Source organism: Colletotrichum tamarilloi (assembly GCF_030869305.1).
Source record: "Colletotrichum tamarilloi strain Tom-12 chromosome Unknown Scaffold_35.1, whole genome shotgun sequence".
Lineage (NCBI taxonomy): Eukaryota > Fungi > Ascomycota > Sordariomycetes > Glomerellales > Glomerellaceae > Colletotrichum > Colletotrichum tamarilloi.
Window position 1 is genome coordinate 34734 of NW_026849418.1, and position 17365 is coordinate 52098.

General features: G+C 53.5%; 7 protein-coding genes across 7 annotated transcripts; 5 read left to right on the top strand and 2 right to left on the bottom strand.

The window, feature by feature from the left end:
* Window positions 1–223: 223 nt before the first annotated feature.
* On the bottom strand, window positions 224–615 carry CTAM01_09144 (uncharacterized protein; the record flags this gene model as incomplete). The annotated part of the gene is made up of 2 exons (XM_060525164.1): window positions 224–539; window positions 599–615. 2 exons carry the CDS (start codon window positions 613–615, stop codon window positions 224–226), a joined length of 333 nt encoding a protein of 110 aa, XP_060380108.1.
* On the top strand, window positions 614–2106 carry CTAM01_09145 (uncharacterized protein; the record flags this gene model as incomplete). The annotated part of the gene is made up of 4 exons (XM_060525165.1): window positions 614–627; window positions 899–1571; window positions 1641–1709; window positions 1762–2106. 4 exons carry the CDS (start codon window positions 614–616, stop codon window positions 2104–2106), a joined length of 1101 nt encoding a protein of 366 aa, XP_060380109.1.
* Window positions 2107–3403: 1297 nt separating this feature from the next.
* CTAM01_09146 (uncharacterized protein) lies at window positions 3404–4441 on the top strand (the record flags this gene model as incomplete). The annotated part of the gene is made up of 1 exon (XM_060525166.1): window positions 3404–4441. The coding sequence occupies one exon, from the start codon at window positions 3404–3406 to the stop codon at window positions 4439–4441; it is 1038 nt and encodes a 345-aa protein (XP_060380110.1).
* Window positions 4442–4995: 554 nt separating this feature from the next.
* Window positions 4996–5358, bottom strand: CTAM01_09147 (microtubule-associated protein CRIPT; the record flags this gene model as incomplete). Its single annotated transcript, XM_060525167.1, has 1 exon — window positions 4996–5358. The coding sequence occupies one exon, from the start codon at window positions 5356–5358 to the stop codon at window positions 4996–4998; it is 363 nt and encodes a 120-aa protein (XP_060380111.1).
* A 2449-nt stretch (window positions 5359–7807) lies between these two features.
* CTAM01_09148 (phospholipid-translocating P-type ATPase) lies at window positions 7808–12026 on the top strand (the record flags this gene model as incomplete). Its single annotated transcript, XM_060525168.1, has 3 exons — window positions 7808–11065; window positions 11117–11784; window positions 11846–12026. 3 exons carry the CDS (start codon window positions 7808–7810, stop codon window positions 12024–12026), a joined length of 4107 nt encoding a protein of 1368 aa, XP_060380112.1.
* A 1480-nt stretch (window positions 12027–13506) lies between these two features.
* On the top strand, window positions 13507–14484 carry CTAM01_09149 (uncharacterized protein; the record flags this gene model as incomplete). The annotated part of the gene is made up of 1 exon (XM_060525169.1): window positions 13507–14484. The coding sequence occupies one exon, from the start codon at window positions 13507–13509 to the stop codon at window positions 14482–14484; it is 978 nt and encodes a 325-aa protein (XP_060380113.1).
* Window positions 14485–15076: 592 nt separating this feature from the next.
* Window positions 15077–17284, top strand: CTAM01_09150 (uncharacterized protein; the record flags this gene model as incomplete). The annotated part of the gene is made up of 4 exons (XM_060525170.1): window positions 15077–15522; window positions 15578–15875; window positions 15931–16215; window positions 16268–17284. The coding sequence occupies 4 exons, from the start codon at window positions 15077–15079 to the stop codon at window positions 17282–17284; spliced, it is 2046 nt and encodes a 681-aa protein (XP_060380114.1).
* Between the last annotated feature and the right edge of the window lie 81 nt (window positions 17285–17365).

Genomic DNA, 17365 nt, shown 5'->3' on the forward strand with positions numbered 1-17365 from the left:
TTCCTTTGTTTGGTGAAACCGTTTCATGCCGCTTTAAAAAAGATTATCATGTCTGACTTAGTGCCAATTATGCCGCAAAACCCTTGTCCCATAGCTGTGAACCAAAACACATCAAACGCCGCAGGCAATGCGATACCTGTTCCACGAAAACTGTGTAGTCTCCTCTGTCTACTCGCATTCAAACAACACATCAAATTTGCCCATATCTTAGGCGACGCAGGGGCTAGTACGTCGCCGTCCGATTGGTTTTCTTCTGGTAGAACAGGTCGGTCCTGGAGCTGCCGAGGTTTATAATCTTGGGGCACCCGTCGCGGTCCTTTTCAAGGCGCGTGCACTCGAAGCAGTAAAAGGCGTCCGAGATGCCCTCGCCGCCGCAGACGACGCACTTGTTCTGGTAGTTTCCGAACGAGCACTCGTCGCAGATGCGGACGAGGGTCGTGGGGCGGACGTAGGAGTCGCAGACGGGGCACTTGCCGTCGCACTTGTCGCAGAGGCGGCCGATGGCGATGCCGGCTTGCTTGCGGCACATTACGAGATCGCTGGCGGGAGTTGTTAGCTTGTGCATAAATTTTGAGGGGTTGACTGGGAGATGGCCTACGGGTGATGGCGCGACATGATGGTCAATCTGTGAGAGAAGCGCCTCTGGGTGGTGAGGTTTGGTGGAAGCTGTCTTGCGGGTCGCGGGAGGTGATGGTCGCAAGTCGCAGCTTACCGTACCCTCTCTTCACCAGGAACCTTTGAAGAAAAGACGTCCGCGCCTTTCAGCCTCGCCACTTCTTCCTCTCGGTTCTCTTTCGGTCATTGGTGCGGACCCTCGTCTGATCCGACCAAAGTGGGGTAGTCTGTGGGTTCGTCCCTCCGAGTGGCTGGACCCCGCTGACAAACCTCAGCCTTGGAGCTCGGGTTGGAGCTGTCAAGCTCCGGGATACCTCCCATGGGACCGAGGCGCATTCAGTTCTCTTCGTGCACACCGCATTCCTTCGCGTTCTGTCTTCTTTGAGATTGTTGCCGAGCAGACTGCGACTGCGACGGTGGGAAGCGACATCATCATGGCCACTGTTACAGAGTACAACAAAACCGGCTCCCTTCGGACCGAGCAAGAGAAGCTTACAGATTCCAGGGCACCTGCTGATACCATCAACCCCGAATCCGCGAGCTCTGACATGGAGGTTACACAAAAACGGAAAGCGTCTATAGACTCCCTTGATGGAGCGGAAGAATCATCAAAAAGGGCAAAATTCGATGATGGCGATCACGGCGACCCACCTGCACAGGATTCGACACGGGACTCGAGGCCGCGCGACGAAGATTCCCGAGCCAGTACCGCTCGACGGGCGCCTTTATCAAGGGATGAAGAGAAGAAGCGGGGTAAGCGGCTGTTTGGAGGTCTTCTGAGCACCCTCAGCCAGACCAACTCCAGCTCGCAGCACAAGAAGAGGAGGGAGATTGAGCAGCGACAGCAGGAGAAGGCGCAGAAGCAGAGGGCAGAAGACGAAAAGAGACGGACAGAGAAGCTCGCGCGGATCACCGAGGCGCGGTGGAAGGAGCAAATCTTGTTTGACGAGAAAGTCGTACGTGCTTGCCCCTCTCCTCCCCTTGATGGCCTCATTCAAGCGCTTATAAGCTTTTCATTATCGCAGATGAAAACCCGACATGTCAACATGCTTGCAAAGGCACAATCCCTCCGGACGAGAGCAGGACCGTCAATTGTGCGTATTGCATGTTGCGTAAGGGGGGAAACCATAAGCTGACGTGTTGCAGTACTATCGACCGTGGAAGCTTACCAAAGAACAAGAAGACGAGGTTGACGACCAGGTGCAAGACGCTAAGAATACCATCGCGAGAGAACTCGAAGCGTTCAAAGATCGGAAAGAAGAACACGAGAGACGCCACGGCCGTGCCAGGCCGCCGGCCACGGCCCAGGAGGAGCCTGTGCCCATGGTCACAGAAGATCAACCAGCAGAGGCTCCGCCAGAGGTTTCTGCTGATGCTCCCGCAGCTACCGACCACACAGCTGCGTCTTCCGACAGAGACAGACATGAGCGGGACACACATGACGAACCTGGTGATGTCGTTGAAAACGACGAGGATATGGTTATCTACTAATGCCTGACAAAAGCGAGTGGTGTTTTCCCATTTTTCCTTCTCCGGCGTTTCATTGTAAAAGACGCCACAACCGCGGTAGTTTATGTGATTGTTATAAAATTAGGCGATATGGGAGGCATGCTATTTTCCCTGGCTTTGCGCGCGAGTTTGAAGGCGGAGTTGGGGGTTTTTATGATACCAATTGGAGTTCAAAGTGGCGTTTATTTGGGAAAGGTGCCCATGGTGATATTTGAAAAAAGAAGCTTGGGTCCAGAAACGGGATTCAGACCAACTTTGTTCGCCGGCTGAAAGGCTTACTACATACGTCGAGCCATGCTCTCTGACTCAAGCGCAAGACCAGTGACGTTCTCCTGCTTTAGCTTGGTGGGACCTTTTAGTCCAGAACAGCTGTTCCTTGCCGTTGAAGAATCGTTGGCCCCCGTCTAGACTTGCAATTTACGCTTTTCGGGTAAAGAGAATGCGATCTCCGGCTCTGAACCATATGTCGAAAATGACAATGGCGAAACCCCGTTTTGAGTACCGTCCGACAATGGCGAGTCCCCTTGTCTCAAGTTGTCCCTGGACCGAGGCATCGCAACAGCACGGACGGGGCCCGCTAGGACGATTCCATCAAGGGACTCCGATGGACAGCAAAGACGATGCCCCGCGCGGGTGGATGCCCGGCCACGCCGCTCGCCAATGCCGCCGCTCGCCGCACGTCAGGTACCCTGTCCATTTCAAGCCCTGCCCCTCACCTTGCGACCCATACGCTGGACCCAGAGCTTGGTGCAAACAGGTCGATGTTATCCTGTGTGCGAAGTACTGCATTGAGGTAGAGCCCGACAATGGGACAAGCTATGCCGAGGCTCGATTTACACCGCTCGTATGTTTTTCCTAGGTGGCCAGTTTCTATAGCTTTCTAAGCAATCGGGCGAGTTTCAAAGTGCGATACTTGTCTCCATAACTCGGCGACTCGGCGATATCTCGAATGGTATAAGTAGTTTTATCTTTCCGACAAGTCTGGTAAGATAGGTGTCGGTGAAGCTGCACACACTCATACAAACACGCATATACACCTTCTCTTTCATCAATCCCCGCAATAGCATTGTGAGGGAGCTTACAATCAGTCACTGAGCTGTAATAGCAAGGGTCTGTTCCTTGGCAGACGTCGAGTGCCAACGTGAGTATAAGACTACCGCGCACCCCGCCATTTACTAGCTGCCCCTCCTTCCCTCCTCCCGCCTCCCGCTACGGTCCCTAACAGCTTTCACCCCAGACGGAAGCCTTGCATACCGTTATACGGATACACACACCAACGATGGCCGTCGACAAGATCGCCCCGAACGACCCGCGCGTCGAGCGCAAGCAGGCCGAGGTCAGGGGCAAGACCTACTCCTACCTCTTCAGCAAGCCCGAGGGCGACGCCGCCCCCAAGGGCTCCGTTGTCCTCATCCACGGCTTCCCCGACATCTCGCTCGGCTGGCGCTACCAGATCCCCATGTTCCTCGCCCAGGGATACCAGGTCATCGTCCCGGACACCCTGGGCTACGGGCAGACGGCCTCCCCGGCCGAGCTCGAGGCCTTTTCCCTCAAGAGCATGTCGGACGACATCAAGGCGCTCTGCGACAGCATCATCCCGGGCGAGCAGATCATCCTCGGCGGCCACGACTGGGGCGGAGCGCTCGTCTGGCGCCTCGCCATGTGGCACCCGTCCCTGATCAAGGGCGTCTTCAGCGTCTGCACGCCCTACAACGCGCCAACGACGGCCTGGTTCGACCTCGCCGACGTCATCGCCGCGGGCCGCCTGACCAACTTCAAGTACCAGCTCCAGCTGCGCAGCGAAGAGGTGCCCGAGAAGCTCACCAAGCCCGAGGACATCCGTCAGTTCCTGCAAGGCATCTACGGCGGCAAAGGCCCCGCGGGCGAGCTCGTCTTCAACACGGAGAGGGGCATCATCTGGGAGAATATCGGCAAGATCGGCCCCACGCCGCTGCTGTCCGAGGAGGAGATTGCGTACTACGCCGACAACTTTAGCAAGTCGGGCATGCGCGGCCCGACCAACTGGTACCGCACGCGCAAGATCAACCACGACGAGGAGCTGCCGCTCGCGGAGGCGGCGGAGAAGAGCGGGGAGGCGTACAAGGTTACGCCGCCCAGTCTCTTCATCTCGGCGACAAAGGACGCGGCGCTGCCGCCGGCCATGGCGGCGGGCATGGACAAGCACTTTGAGGACCTGTCGAGGGGCGAGGTGACGGCGACGCACTGGGCGTTGTGGGAGGCGCCCGAGGAGGTGAATAAGCAGATCAAGGCGTGGATCGAGAGCAAGGTCGACAAGAAGCCGACGGCGTCGTTGTAAGAAAAGCCAAAAAGAAGAAGTGCGGCTCTCGAAGGAGGGGGCTGCGCGAGGTTGGATTTGACGTTAACGTTTATATTTATGACAGGCAGGGATGAACCACAGTTTCGGGAACGATTAGTGAACGGCCAATGTAGAATGAATTACAGAATTTGACCAAGCAAGGCCTCTGCGTTAATTGACCCTTGGGGTCCAGTTTTGCAGCTATAACTATCTGTACCTAGGACTGTTGTTACCTTGGTTGGGATGAAGGAGTGATGTCAGATGTCGTGGGACTGTGTATTCCTGGCCACTACAAGACTGTCATGACGGCCTGCCACCTGTTGAATCCCGTCTCCAATTTGGCGCATATTGAGCGGCGTATCGCATGTAGGTCGATGGCGCAGAGTATAGGCCTCATTGCCGTGCCTTCCCGTTGCTGCTGCTGGCCCCTGTAGGCTGATCGGCTCCCAGCTTCTGGCCGCATGAAGAGTGCGCGTCACGAGGGTATCGTCTTGGGTGTTTCCACAACAGTAGTTTGTTGTAATGTTATGTTTCGTCTATAATCTGTCGCCGTCTCACTTCAACGTGAACTTTTGTCCCGCGATCGACGGAGCAGCCCCTTTGGCCTTCTTGTTCGGCTTCCCGCACGAAGCGCACGAGTCGGCTCGATAGGCGCACGACTGGCAGAGGGAGTGGCCCTGAGAGACCTTTGTCTTGCACTTCGAGCAGGCGCTGGAGTATTGGGCGTAAGGGTTCTTGGCAGCTTTGGAGAGGAGCTTGCTCTTGCCGATGCCGGTCGTGCCCAGCGTAGCGGACTTGGTGGCGGAGGAAGACGAGGACGAGGAGGAGCCGTGGTAGATTTCGCTCTTCTTCTTGACAGAGGGCGTCGAGAGGGTCGTGGAGCCCTTGCCGAGCTTTTGGCACTTTGTGCAGACCATTTTCGGGGATGGGTTTAGATTCGGTGGATAGGTCTGTCGTCGGTTGTGTTGAAGTCGCAATTACTAAAGGTTGTTCTGATGATGGTTGAGGGACTGGCAGAGAGGGACGAGTGGCTGGTGTCGCAAGTGATAAGGATGAGATAAGATATGATAACAAATGTGGCTGGAAAGGACGGCAGCTGGAAGTGACGCAACGTCGCAGGGCGGCGAGTTTGCTGGTCGGTGCTGAAGACTGAAGTTTCCCCGGTGGGTCCGTCCAGATTCGTGTGGGTCCAGCACCGGGTCGGGCTAGAATTGGAATGTCTGCCCTGGAGAATGAGTGGATGACATTGGACGTTTCGGTTGTCTGGACCTCTGACTCTGGGGCCGTTGGCCCAGCACACGCGGTAGCCACAATAGGGGGCATTTTGTTGTCGAGTTGTTTCCTCGCTATACGCATACGGGGACCCCAGCCACTTTTGGAATTGAAAATGGATCTTATTTTGATCAAGTTCTTCAGCATCTTGGAGAATGCCGGGGTTTACTGGGGTGAAAGAATATGCCGTGGTTGGGTCAAATTTCGTCTGTTCACTTGGGATGAGCGAGAGTATTCGTACAGAGCATATTCGTACTCCACAGCTAATCACAGATCATCGGGGGGAAACGACTCTGAAGAGGTACATGGCCAAGGGGAAACAGGTTCTGTCATCGAACGGGAGATGATGCTTAACTCCTACCCTGATCAAACCTTGCTTAATAGCCTGGGCATTGCTGCGTTGTCTCCATTGTTCATCGTCTGTCCTCGTGTATTGGTCTATTGACCATTTTACACGCTGGTCCTGGCGTTGGCTAGGTAGTCGTCGGGGCCCTTGGGGTCTGAGCGGGCATACAGATGCAGATACTCTGTGCCCTATGACTTACCTATCCATATGAACATTGAGCAGAGGCGGACTCTGAAGTTGGCTCGTGTCAGAGCAGGCTAAATGTGACGGGTCCCGAGATTCCGTGCGAGACGTCCGTCCACCCCTTACGTCTCGATTGATGGTTCGATTGGCGACAATGTCTAGTGTTGAGGGGAAAACGAAGGCAGGCTGCAGGCTGACTGACCGAGAGTGGCGTAGCGGGCATTCCTGCCGACATCCACCAACTTCGCCCTGTCGTCGTAGGTTGGTGTGTGTGGCTGGAGGCCGACGCAACTCTTTAAACTTCTCGCTGCTGCTGTCAGCTTGTGGTCTCGCATCCGGTACGAAGAGAGGCAGAGACAGAGAGAGGATCAGGACGTGGAGGAAGAGATGCAGCCAATACTAGGCCCAGCCAGTCAAACGTCCTCCCAAGGATTCAGAATAGCAACAGGCCCACACGTGCCCCCGTCTGGTGGAGCTGCGGTCCCAAAACCAAGTCCACCCAATCCCATTGCCCAGTTGTAGTCTCACAGCAAAATAGCCCAGGAAAGTACGGAGAACGAGGATACCTGTCGCATCTGCCTGAGGAAGCTGCCAGCTGTGAGCAGACGTTAGAGGCCAGCCAAGTACCTTGGTACCGCAAGCAAGGCGCCTGGGTTCAAGCCAACGAGACCCTTTCGACCCTTCCCCGTCCCGTCCATTGAGGTTTGGTGTCTTCAATCTGCACTGTTTGACGCTGCTACTGCTACCCTGCGCCTCCCCGAAAAACCCACGCTACCAACCTTACAAGTTACGCCCAGTCTAACGCCTTGCTGCTAAGTACTTGCTGCTGCTGCGTGTTTAGCTTCCAGTCTCATCCGGTCGGCTCCCTTGCGCTGTCTCCCGAGTTCTCCCCAATTCAACCCCATTCAAGCACCACCAATACCTCAAACACGACTTTCCGCAGATCCCACCCTTTCCGCGGACGACACCTCACATCACCTTACTTCTTGGCCTCTCGACAGTCTAAAAGACGTCCTCTCCTGTTGTGAAATTATTCGACCGTTGCAAGCCAATCATAGCGACTGCGTTGCTTTGCCTCCTGAGCCACTGCCACCGGGGACCGTCTTTCGGTCACTAGGTACCTACTCTCGTCTTCGCCTGGCGACCAACTACCTACGGTACACTTGCGCACTCAGCCCGTTGACGTAGCGCAAGCCGACCACTGTGTAATCCTAATCCTGCGCCAGAAAGAGGCTGTGCTGCAACAAATACGGACTGCTGGGCCACTTCTTTTTTTCCCACCACATCAGCTACCCTCAGCAAACGCCCAGCTGCGGCGTCGCTTTCATTGCCGATTGTCGTTGTCGTCGTCGTCGCCTCTAGCTACACTGCTCCCGCCGATACGAATCTCCATCATCCACCGATTAGGCTGCCAAATCGTCCGCGACCACACCCTCTCGACTGCATCGCTTCTTCCCTTCATGTGTCCGGAAACACGACGATAATCCAATCACCTCGAAATTCGCATGTTGGCCATTCTGACACTTGCAAATTGATCGCCCAGCAACGCTACCAGCCTTCCCGGCATGACTGGACGACCTACGGGTGGTCCTCCAGGAGGACCCTCGAATAACGACCTACTACTAGACTTGGACAGCGAGCAACCGACCTACAATGCCGGACAGCGATCGAATATGAACGACGACGACCTTTTACGCTCCTACAACCACGATCAAGACCAGGCCCAGGGCCGACCCTCCGTTTCGTACGATGACTTTGTAGGCGGCGGCGGTGGAGGAGGGGGAGGGAATCACACACAGCAACCCTCAGCATTGAGACCGTTACCTGGAGGCCCTCAATCGCCTGGTGTCTCTGGCGGCGCATCTTCCGGCCCATACATGCAGAGACACTACAGTCAAACATCAGAACTAAACAATTACCAGCGATACGCCGACGACTTTGACGACTACTCGGCCGAAGGCGAATCGTACTACCAACAAGGCGGCGCCGCGACGAGTACGAACAATGTTGGTGACCCCTCCGCGAGGTCCAATGCTCGGAACCGTAACAGCGTCCTGAGTTTGGGTGGAGGCTTCTTTGGCCGCATGAAAAATAAGCTTGGGATGGGCCAAGGTTACTCGGAGATGGACTTGCCCTTGACGGAGGCTGGCGGCAACGGACGGACAGACTCTGGCATCGATGCGCAAGCCAAGGGGGGCAAGAAGTTCGACATGGGTAACTTCAAGTTTGGATTCGGAGGAAAGAAGCCGGACCCTTCGACACTGGGTCCCAGATTGATCCATCTCAACAACCCGCCCGCAAACGCAGCGAACAAGTACGTCGACAACCACATCTCGACGGCCAAGTACAATGTCGCAACCTTCCTCCCGAAATTCCTCTTCGAACAGTTTTCAAAGTTTGCCAACATCTTCTTCTTGTTCACGGCTGCGCTGCAGCAAATCCCCAACCTCTCGCCTACTAACAGATACACTACCATCATTCCGCTCTTCATCGTCATGATGGTGTCGGCAGGCAAGGAACTGGTGGAGGACTACCGAAGAAAACAAGCCGATCACCAGTTGAACACGTCCAAGGCCCGCATCCTGCGCGGAACCGCCTTCCAGGAGTCCAAGTGGATCAATGTTGCGGTCGGAGACATTATCCGCGTCGAATCTGAAGAGCCCTTCCCTGCCGATCTGGTCCTCCTTGCAAGTTCCGAGCCCGAGGGACTTTGCTACATCGAAACAGCCAACCTCGACGGAGAAACAAACTTGAAGATCAAGCAGGCGTTACCTGAGACGTGTACGATGGTCAGCTCCAGCGATCTGAGCCGACTCGGAGGAAGAATCAAGTCCGAACAGCCCAACAGCAGTCTGTACACATATGAGGCCACCCTGACAATGCAGGCTGGTGGTGGTGAAAAAGAGCTGCCCCTCAACCCCGAGCAGCTTCTGCTTCGAGGTGCCACTCTTCGTAATACGCCCTGGATTCATGGTGTGGTTGTCTTCACCGGGCACGAGACAAAGCTCATGCGTAACGCCACTGCTGCACCCATCAAACGCACAAAGGTCGAGAAGAAGCTGAACATTCTTGTTCTCGTGCTGGTCGGTATCCTCCTTGTGCTTAGCGTCATTTGCACAGTAGGCGATCTTGTTCAGCGCAAGGTTGAGGGCCAAGCTCTCCAGTACCTGATGCTTGACTCTACCGGATCAGCAAACGACATCATCAAGACCTTCTTCAAGGACATGGTCACATACTGGGTTTTGTTCTCCTCCCTTGTGCCCATCTCCCTGTTCGTCACGCTGGAAATGGTCAAGTACTGGCACGGAATCCTCATCAACGATGATCTCGACATCTACTATGACAGAACGGACACGCCGGCAAACTGCAGAACATCGAGTTTGGTCGAAGAACTGGGCATGGTTGAATATGTCTTCTCCGACAAGACGGGCACCTTGACTTGCAATATGATGGAATTCAAACAGGCTTCGATTGGCGGTATTCAATATGCCGAAGATGTTCCCGAGGACCTCAGGGCGACAATTCAGGATGGTGTTGAGGTCGGAATCCACGATTATAAGAGATTGGCGGAGAACCTCAAGAGCCACGAAACGGCTCCCGTGATTGATCATTTTCTGGCGTTGCTGGCTACTTGTCACACAGTCATTCCCGAGAGGAGCGAGGAAAAGGGCGGCAAAATCAAGTATCAAGCCGCCTCACCCGATGAGGGTGCGCTCGTCGAGGGCGCGGCTGAGCTCGGCTACGTCTTCACCGATCGCAAGCCGAGGTCTGTCTTCATCGAAGCTGGAGGACGTGAGCTCGAGTATGAGCTATTGGCCGTTTGCGAGTTCAACTCTACCCGAAAGCGCATGTCGACTATTTATCGATGCCCCGACGGAAAGGTCCGCGTATACTGCAAAGGTGCCGATACTGTCATTCTCGAGCGCCTGAACGATCAGAACCCCCACGTCGAAGCCACCCTGCGTCACCTGGAAGAGTACGCTTCTGAAGGTCTCCGAACGCTTTGCCTTGCCATGCGTGAAGTTCCCGAGCAGGAGTTCCAGGAATGGTTCCAGGTCTTTGAAAAGGCCGGCATGACCGTTGGCGGCAACCGTGCCGACGAGCTGGACAAGGCAGCAGAACTCATTGAGCACGACTTTTACCTCCTTGGAGCGACTGCTATTGAAGATCGCCTTCAGGATGGTGTTCCCGAGACCATTCATACACTTCAGCAGGCCGGCATCAAAGTGTGGGTTCTGACAGGCGATCGTCAGGAGACTGCTATCAACATTGGAATGAGCTGCAAGCTGCTTAGCGAGGATATGATGCTCTTGATTGTGAACGAGGAAAGCGCCGAAGCAACTCGCGACAATATACAAAAGAAGCTCGAAGCTATTCGCACTCAAGGAGATGGGACGATTGAAACGGAAACTCTCGCACTCGTCATCGATGGCAAGTCTTTGACTTACGCCTTGGAGAAGGACCTCGAGAAGCAATTCCTTGACCTCGCCATCATGTGCAAGGCCGTCATTTGCTGCCGTGTCTCTCCCCTCCAAAAGGCTCTTGTCGTCAAGTTGGTCAAGAAGTATCAAAAGGAGGCCATCTCGCTGGCCATTGGTGACGGTGCCAACGATGTGTCCATGATTCAAGCTGCCCATATCGGTGTGGGCATTAGCGGTATGGAAGGTCTACAGGCCGCCCGAAGCGCCGACGTATCCATCGGCCAGTTCCGGTATCTCAGAAAGCTACTACTCGTTCACGGCGCTTGGAGCTACCAGCGTGTTGCCAAGACCATTCTGTTCTCTTTCTACAAGAACATCACCTTGTACATGACGCAGTTTTGGGTAAGTTTGTTGGTGGATGGATTGCGGACTTTAGATTGCTAACTTGACCAGTACACTTTCCAAAATGTCTTCTCTGGAGCCGTCATTTACGAGTCTTGGACGCTTTCGTTCTACAACGTCTTTTACACCGTCCTCCCTCCTCTCGCTCTGGGTATCCTTGACCAATTCATTTCCGCCAGACTCCTCGACCGCTACCCGCAATTGTACAACATGGGTCAGCAAAATCAGTTTTTCAAGATCAAGGTCTTTGCCGAGTGGGTTGCCAACGCTGTGTATCACTCCATCATCCTCTACGTCTTTGGCCAACTCATCTGGTATGGTGAACTCATCCAAGGCGATGGACAAATAGCCGGTCACTGGGTCTGGGGCACGGCCATGTACGCTGCGGTCCTGCTCACCGTTCTCGGCAAGGCGGCTCTGATCACGAACAACTGGACCAAGTACCACGTCATGGCCATTCCTGGCAGTATGCTCTTCTGGTGGGGCTTCATCGCTCTGTACGGCACCGTCGCCCCCATGATCCCCTTCTCCGCCGAGTATCACGGTGTCATTCCCAAGCTGTACAGCAGCCCCGTCTTCTGGTTGCAGACTTTTGCGCTCGCGATTATGTGTCTTATGCGCGATTTTGCCTGGAAGTTTGCCAAGCGCATGTACATGCCGCAGACATACCATCACATTCAGGAGATTCAGAAGTACAACATCCAAGATTACAGACCAAGGTACGTTGCTCCCTAAAACTTACAGCCCTCTCTAGCGACAGCTCACTAATCCATCCATCAGAATGGAGCAATTCCAAAAGGCAATTCGCAAGGTGCGACAAGTGCAGCGCATGCGTAAGCAGCGCGGTTACGCATTCTCCCAAGCAGATGAGAGTCAATCGAGAGTGCTTCAGGCATACGACACGACGCAGCACCGTGGACGGCACGGTGAGATGGCCAGTTCGAGACCCCAAGGCAGGTAGTCACCACACTGCCAAATGTCTCAAGAAAAGAGGGGCCAAAGACGCATAGCCCATGATTATTACGACTCGAAAGGGGGTTGGCTGCGTTGAATTTTGATTCCTTGGGGGTGATGATTCCCATACGAAATGGTAATGCAACGGAAGCGACGACAGCACGATGTAAAGTTTTGTGTCTTTTTTTACTATTATTATATGCATGGTCGGGAACCTCCTCGTCATCCGAGGAGGAACATCATCCCACGGGCTGGCGTTTATTTTCAAGCTATTCAATGGCTTTTGTTTGTGTAACTACTTCGCGTAGGGGCTTTTTATCTTCTCTTCCTCTTCTTTTTTGACAAAAAAAAACCAAACATTGGACGGTCACGTCGCAGGGGGGCGATGATGATGTTGGGGGAGAGGTATGTGGCGAGGAGGCTGGTTGGCAGGCAGTTGATACGAAGCAAAAAGAAAACAACCTCATGTCACATGATGCGGCAGGTCCGAGATGGAAAGAAGGGGAGAGGAATTTCACGTGGGAGTTGAGAAGACTCACAGCAATTAGGCAGAACGTGTGAAGTGCAACATTTCTCGGGAGACAAGGTCCATGGATTGGAGGGGCGGGGGAATAGGAGAAACCCTCGAGAATAAAGAGTTGCTGATTTGTGAAGAGTTTCCTTGACTGTTATTGCTGTGCAAACCCGGGATTCATATCTGTTTCTTGTCTCTTTTCTCCTCTTCCAGATGTCCAATCCCGGCTTCTTTGGGGTTGGCCGGCTTTATTTATGTCTGGTTGTTGGGGTCTTCGCGCATGCTGGGTTGTACTCTCAACATCGCCCGCAGCTATCAATGTCCTTGATCTCCTCAATGGCAATGCACCTTAGAACAACTCCACCTCCGGACCGCAGCGCCGGGCCCGCTCCCGGGTCATTCCCGGAGCTGTTGGTGATATTAGGCGCCCGCACTTGTGTGTGTACCTGATTCAGCAGGGGGATTCCGTCTTGAAGAGCTTTGGCGCTATGGAACAGTCCTTTGCGTCACGTTTCCCACACTTGTTGCACCAGCCCTGGCAGCGGCTGACTGGATGCTTGCTTCGACTGCGAGATAAGGTCTATACTGAGTACATTAGCTGAGCTAAAACGGCCAGGAGAAGCAGGTGTGTCTCAATTGATCGGAGCTAATTTCAGCCTTCGGAGGGAATCAAATCTCGGCTTGAGTGCAGCCGGTTACTGCATACACCCACTGTACTTGAATGTAGGTACGCATAGAAGCAGCCATGGCTCACCCTGGCCAAATCACTGGCATAAGGCTCTGGATCACCGATACCGATGCTTCCCATCCGCTTTAGCCTGGTCGTAAGAATACTTTATAAGCAGCCATACATTCATCAATTTGAGAGTACTGTTACGGAAGCCGCTCAATCGGTCGAACTAACTTGTCTCGCAGTATCTTGTCTCCTCATCCATGGTCAGACTGTATCCCCGACCTCGAAGTTGGCGGCGCGATGGCCCAAACGCTGCATGCAACTGCACCACCACCCAAATCTCCCGTACCCGTCTCGCGAGACACCGCCCTTCGTCTTTCGATAAACACCACTCTGCCCCCCATCTTCCGGAACGATGACCGACTAGTCAATGCCAGAGAAAGCGTCACTTTATTCCTCGAGACCGACCTGCAAACCCCGAGGTTGGAGAAGATGTACCCATACCTGTGGCTCGCGGGGCTTCCCCGAGCGGCGCGTCCACTTCATCGCCAAAAGGTAGTCGGGCGGAACGTTTGCGTGACCGAGAACCCCGAGGAGCATATGACGTGGCACGAGACGACCATCTTTGTCAAACCCTTACCTGACTACTTTTTCGATCACTCCTTGTGGCAAGAGACAATCTGTGGGGATGAGGCGCTATATAAGAGTGCTTGCGGGTTGCTGCTCTCATACGTATGGCTCGTCAGCTACCGCAGCGATCTGCGAATCGCACACGAGATGGGTTTACTGCCTTCTTGCATAACATGGGAAGATTGGAAAAACATGGTGCTCGAATTCTCCAACCAAAACGACTTCCAAACGCGGAGCTGGGTGAGCCGTCGTTACGAATATGGCGAACTCCGCCTGTCCCGCCTCAACACGCTCTCCCGCTTGGGCGCAGCTGGGTTCTCGGCGAGGAACTTTGTGTACGGCTATATTTCGGGTTCGAAGCAGTACACCACTTTTTTCGAGCGCAACTTTGGCTGGCTCTTGGTGGTTTTCATCTACATCACGGTCATTCTGTCGGCCTTGCAAGTGGCCCTGGCAACTGAGAGGCTGGGGTCGGATGGGAAGTTTCAAGCATTTTCATACGGTGTTGCTCTCATATCACTCGGATTCGTTGCAGCGCCGATTGCAATAATGTTGATTGTGTGGTCGAGTCTTTTTGTTTTCTATCTTCTGTCAACGCTTCAGTATCACAAAAAAGTGACGGCTGGGCGGGAAAATACAGTAGAATGATACCGAGGCAGTCTGCTTATGGTGGCGCTCTTTAGGCCTTTATCAAATGCAGTGGATCAATCATTGAAAGAGAGGATTATCAATAGCATTAATTTGACAGTTGACTCATGATCTATTCTTCCCCTCAGGTATTAACCCGATTCTCTGGATAAGTCGGTCGAGCCCACTCGCCAGCCTGATCCTCCTCATCTCCTATCACAGCCGAGACAAACTAATGTGGCGCAGCCTGCATAGTCAGTTCAAAATGATCGATTCGGGTCTATGGCGCCTACGTATGCCTGCCCTCGCATCAATGTGCGAGTTGATGGCTTCACTACAAGCAGCCAAGATCAGTGGCTTAGAAGTGTTCCGATTTTCAGCCCCAACTGACCGCTGTCTTGGTTCATTGGCTACCATATCACGCCTGATCCAGCCGCACCTTCATTAAAAAAGGTTGGTCGGTATCTGTAATTCCCTTATGTGTTCCCTCTTTCCCTCCTACCTTCTGTCCTAGGATCTACTTTCTTGATCGACTTCCTAAGCACAGACGACGATTTAATTTGACGCTGTCAAAGATCATCAAAAACAGAAACGGAGCAGTTCTTCTCGAAAGATGGAGCCAGTGAGCCTGCCGCTGTCTTACTTTCTGGCTACACTGGCCATCTTCGCTTTTCTACACTTTTACAAGAGACCACGCGGAAACGTACCGGTGCCGTCATTCAATCCCACCAAGACATTTCGCATCCGCGGGGTGCCTCTTACATGGAGCGGCAATGATCTAGAGTTGCACCTAAGTGAGCTCGATCCTCTGAGCAAACCAGTTGTCAAGTCTATCGCTCGCGAGATTCACGGCCGCTCCAACACTGCCACAGTCACTTTCGAAATTCTACCATCTCAGTTCCAAGCACACAAGTTGAGTCGTCCACCGTGGTACATCCAGCTACCTGACGTGTCCGTTGAAGGACGCCGTAGCCTCCAAAGTCAATCTATGATGATCGACGACGATTTCGAGGGGATAACTACTCTGCACATGCCGTCATCAAAGGGTCACAAGATTGAGTAAACATCATGTATACCTAATGAAGATATGATGCCAACGCTGATTATTTGACAGTGTTGTCGCGATTCCTGGGCTTGGCGGACACGCCTTCGGTTCGTTCAAGGAAAGGGGCGGAAGCCACATGTGGCTACGAGACTCTCTTCCATTTCACCTGAGAGAAGCCAAGGACAAGACTCAGATTGCTCGAGTTATAACTTGGGGTTACAATTCTACTCTTGCAGACAGTAAAAGTATCCAAAAGATAGAAGACCTGGCAAAGAAGCTCCGCAACAGCCTGCTCCCGTTAGCTGGCCCTCCAACTAGACCGATAATTCTAATTGCCCATAGCATGGGTGGGCTCATCGCGAAGCAGGTTGGTTGAATGAGATGACTCCCTTAAGGTTGCACAGGTTTAACAAGGAATCTAGGCGCTGATTGATATGTTCAAGTCCGACAACGAACAAGATTCACAGATCGTTCGGGCGGTATATGGTATCGCCTTCTTTGGAGTTCCTCACCTTGGTATGAAGATTGAATCGCTCATCCCCATCGTTGCACACGGGCCAAACCTTCCCCTTCTTCAGTCGCTAGATCGCCTTGGTTCGCAGATCATAAGTGTTGGCGAGAAGGAATTTCCTGCAGCCCTGGGCGGAGAAGGCGACTCTGAGATCGTGTACTTCTACGAGACACACGTGTCGCCAACGGCACAGAAGGTGAACGAGTCATCTCCACTGCGCCCTTTGTATCAGCGTTGACACCAAACAGGACGAAGTCGGAAACTGGAAGATGACTGGAAGACCCGAGCTTCTTGTTGACCAAGAATCGGCAACTCATCGCCGCCGCTGGGAAGGAGGCCCCCAGCACACGTGTCCCATTGCCCGTACTCATTCTAACATGGTAAAATTCGGGCCCCATGATGACGAGTACGATAACGTTATTGAAAGGCTCAAAATCCTTGCTAGGAACTCACTGGTGGCTCGAGATGAGACGCTCGAAATTGAAAGGGAGCGTGAAAAACAATGGAATAAGCACAATGGTGCTCCAAGACCCCACGCCATTCCCTCCAAGAGTTTCTCGAGCCTACACGAGAAAGATCTCGATCAAGACTTTCCAGGGCGCCTACTCTGGTACAGGGAACCCGTGGGGGACAATGGCTATCCTCTTGGAACAACCGTTGAGCCACACATTGAGAGCCAGAACAGTGTTAAACCGATTGGAGAAACTATTCTGACGTGTCGCCGCATCGTGAACTTGCAGATTCGTGGGCACATCAAGTGGATAGACCCTGGCCGGTACCGCTCTCGGTACCGCTCTCGGTGGGTATTTTGGTTCTTTGCAGGTAAGAACTGTCCTAGTTCATCACAATCTGTGCCATCCTGCTGGTCCCCCGATGGTTCACCAGAAAATACGATCAGAGAAAGATACTTCCCGGCAGACTTGATCGAGATGGGTAAACCAATGCCAGATTCTCCATGGTTTTATCCCTGGAACTTGCGTTGCAGCGCCGGGCGAGCAAGGAGCCCCAATAATTTCCTCGGCCAATTCGTCGATGCTGACATCACTCCACGGTTTCCTCCCCAACTCTTGGAGGATGGTTACAAAGAGCAAGTCATTGGGCCAGGGCTTTGGAATACTTTCAGGAACACTGGCTGGTGCGAGGTGCCCGGGCCAGAAGTGGAAGTCGGCAGCGATGGTGAGGCGTTTCTGATGGTTTCCAAAGACTTTGAAAGAAAGTGGATTGGAGGGTTTTCGTTTGGAGGTGTCCGTCTAGATCCTTGTTAATCCGAAACCTTCAAGTCTCGGATTCATTAGATGCATATCGATATCGTGGCCGAGTACACATAAAACACTCTCTCTTCGACA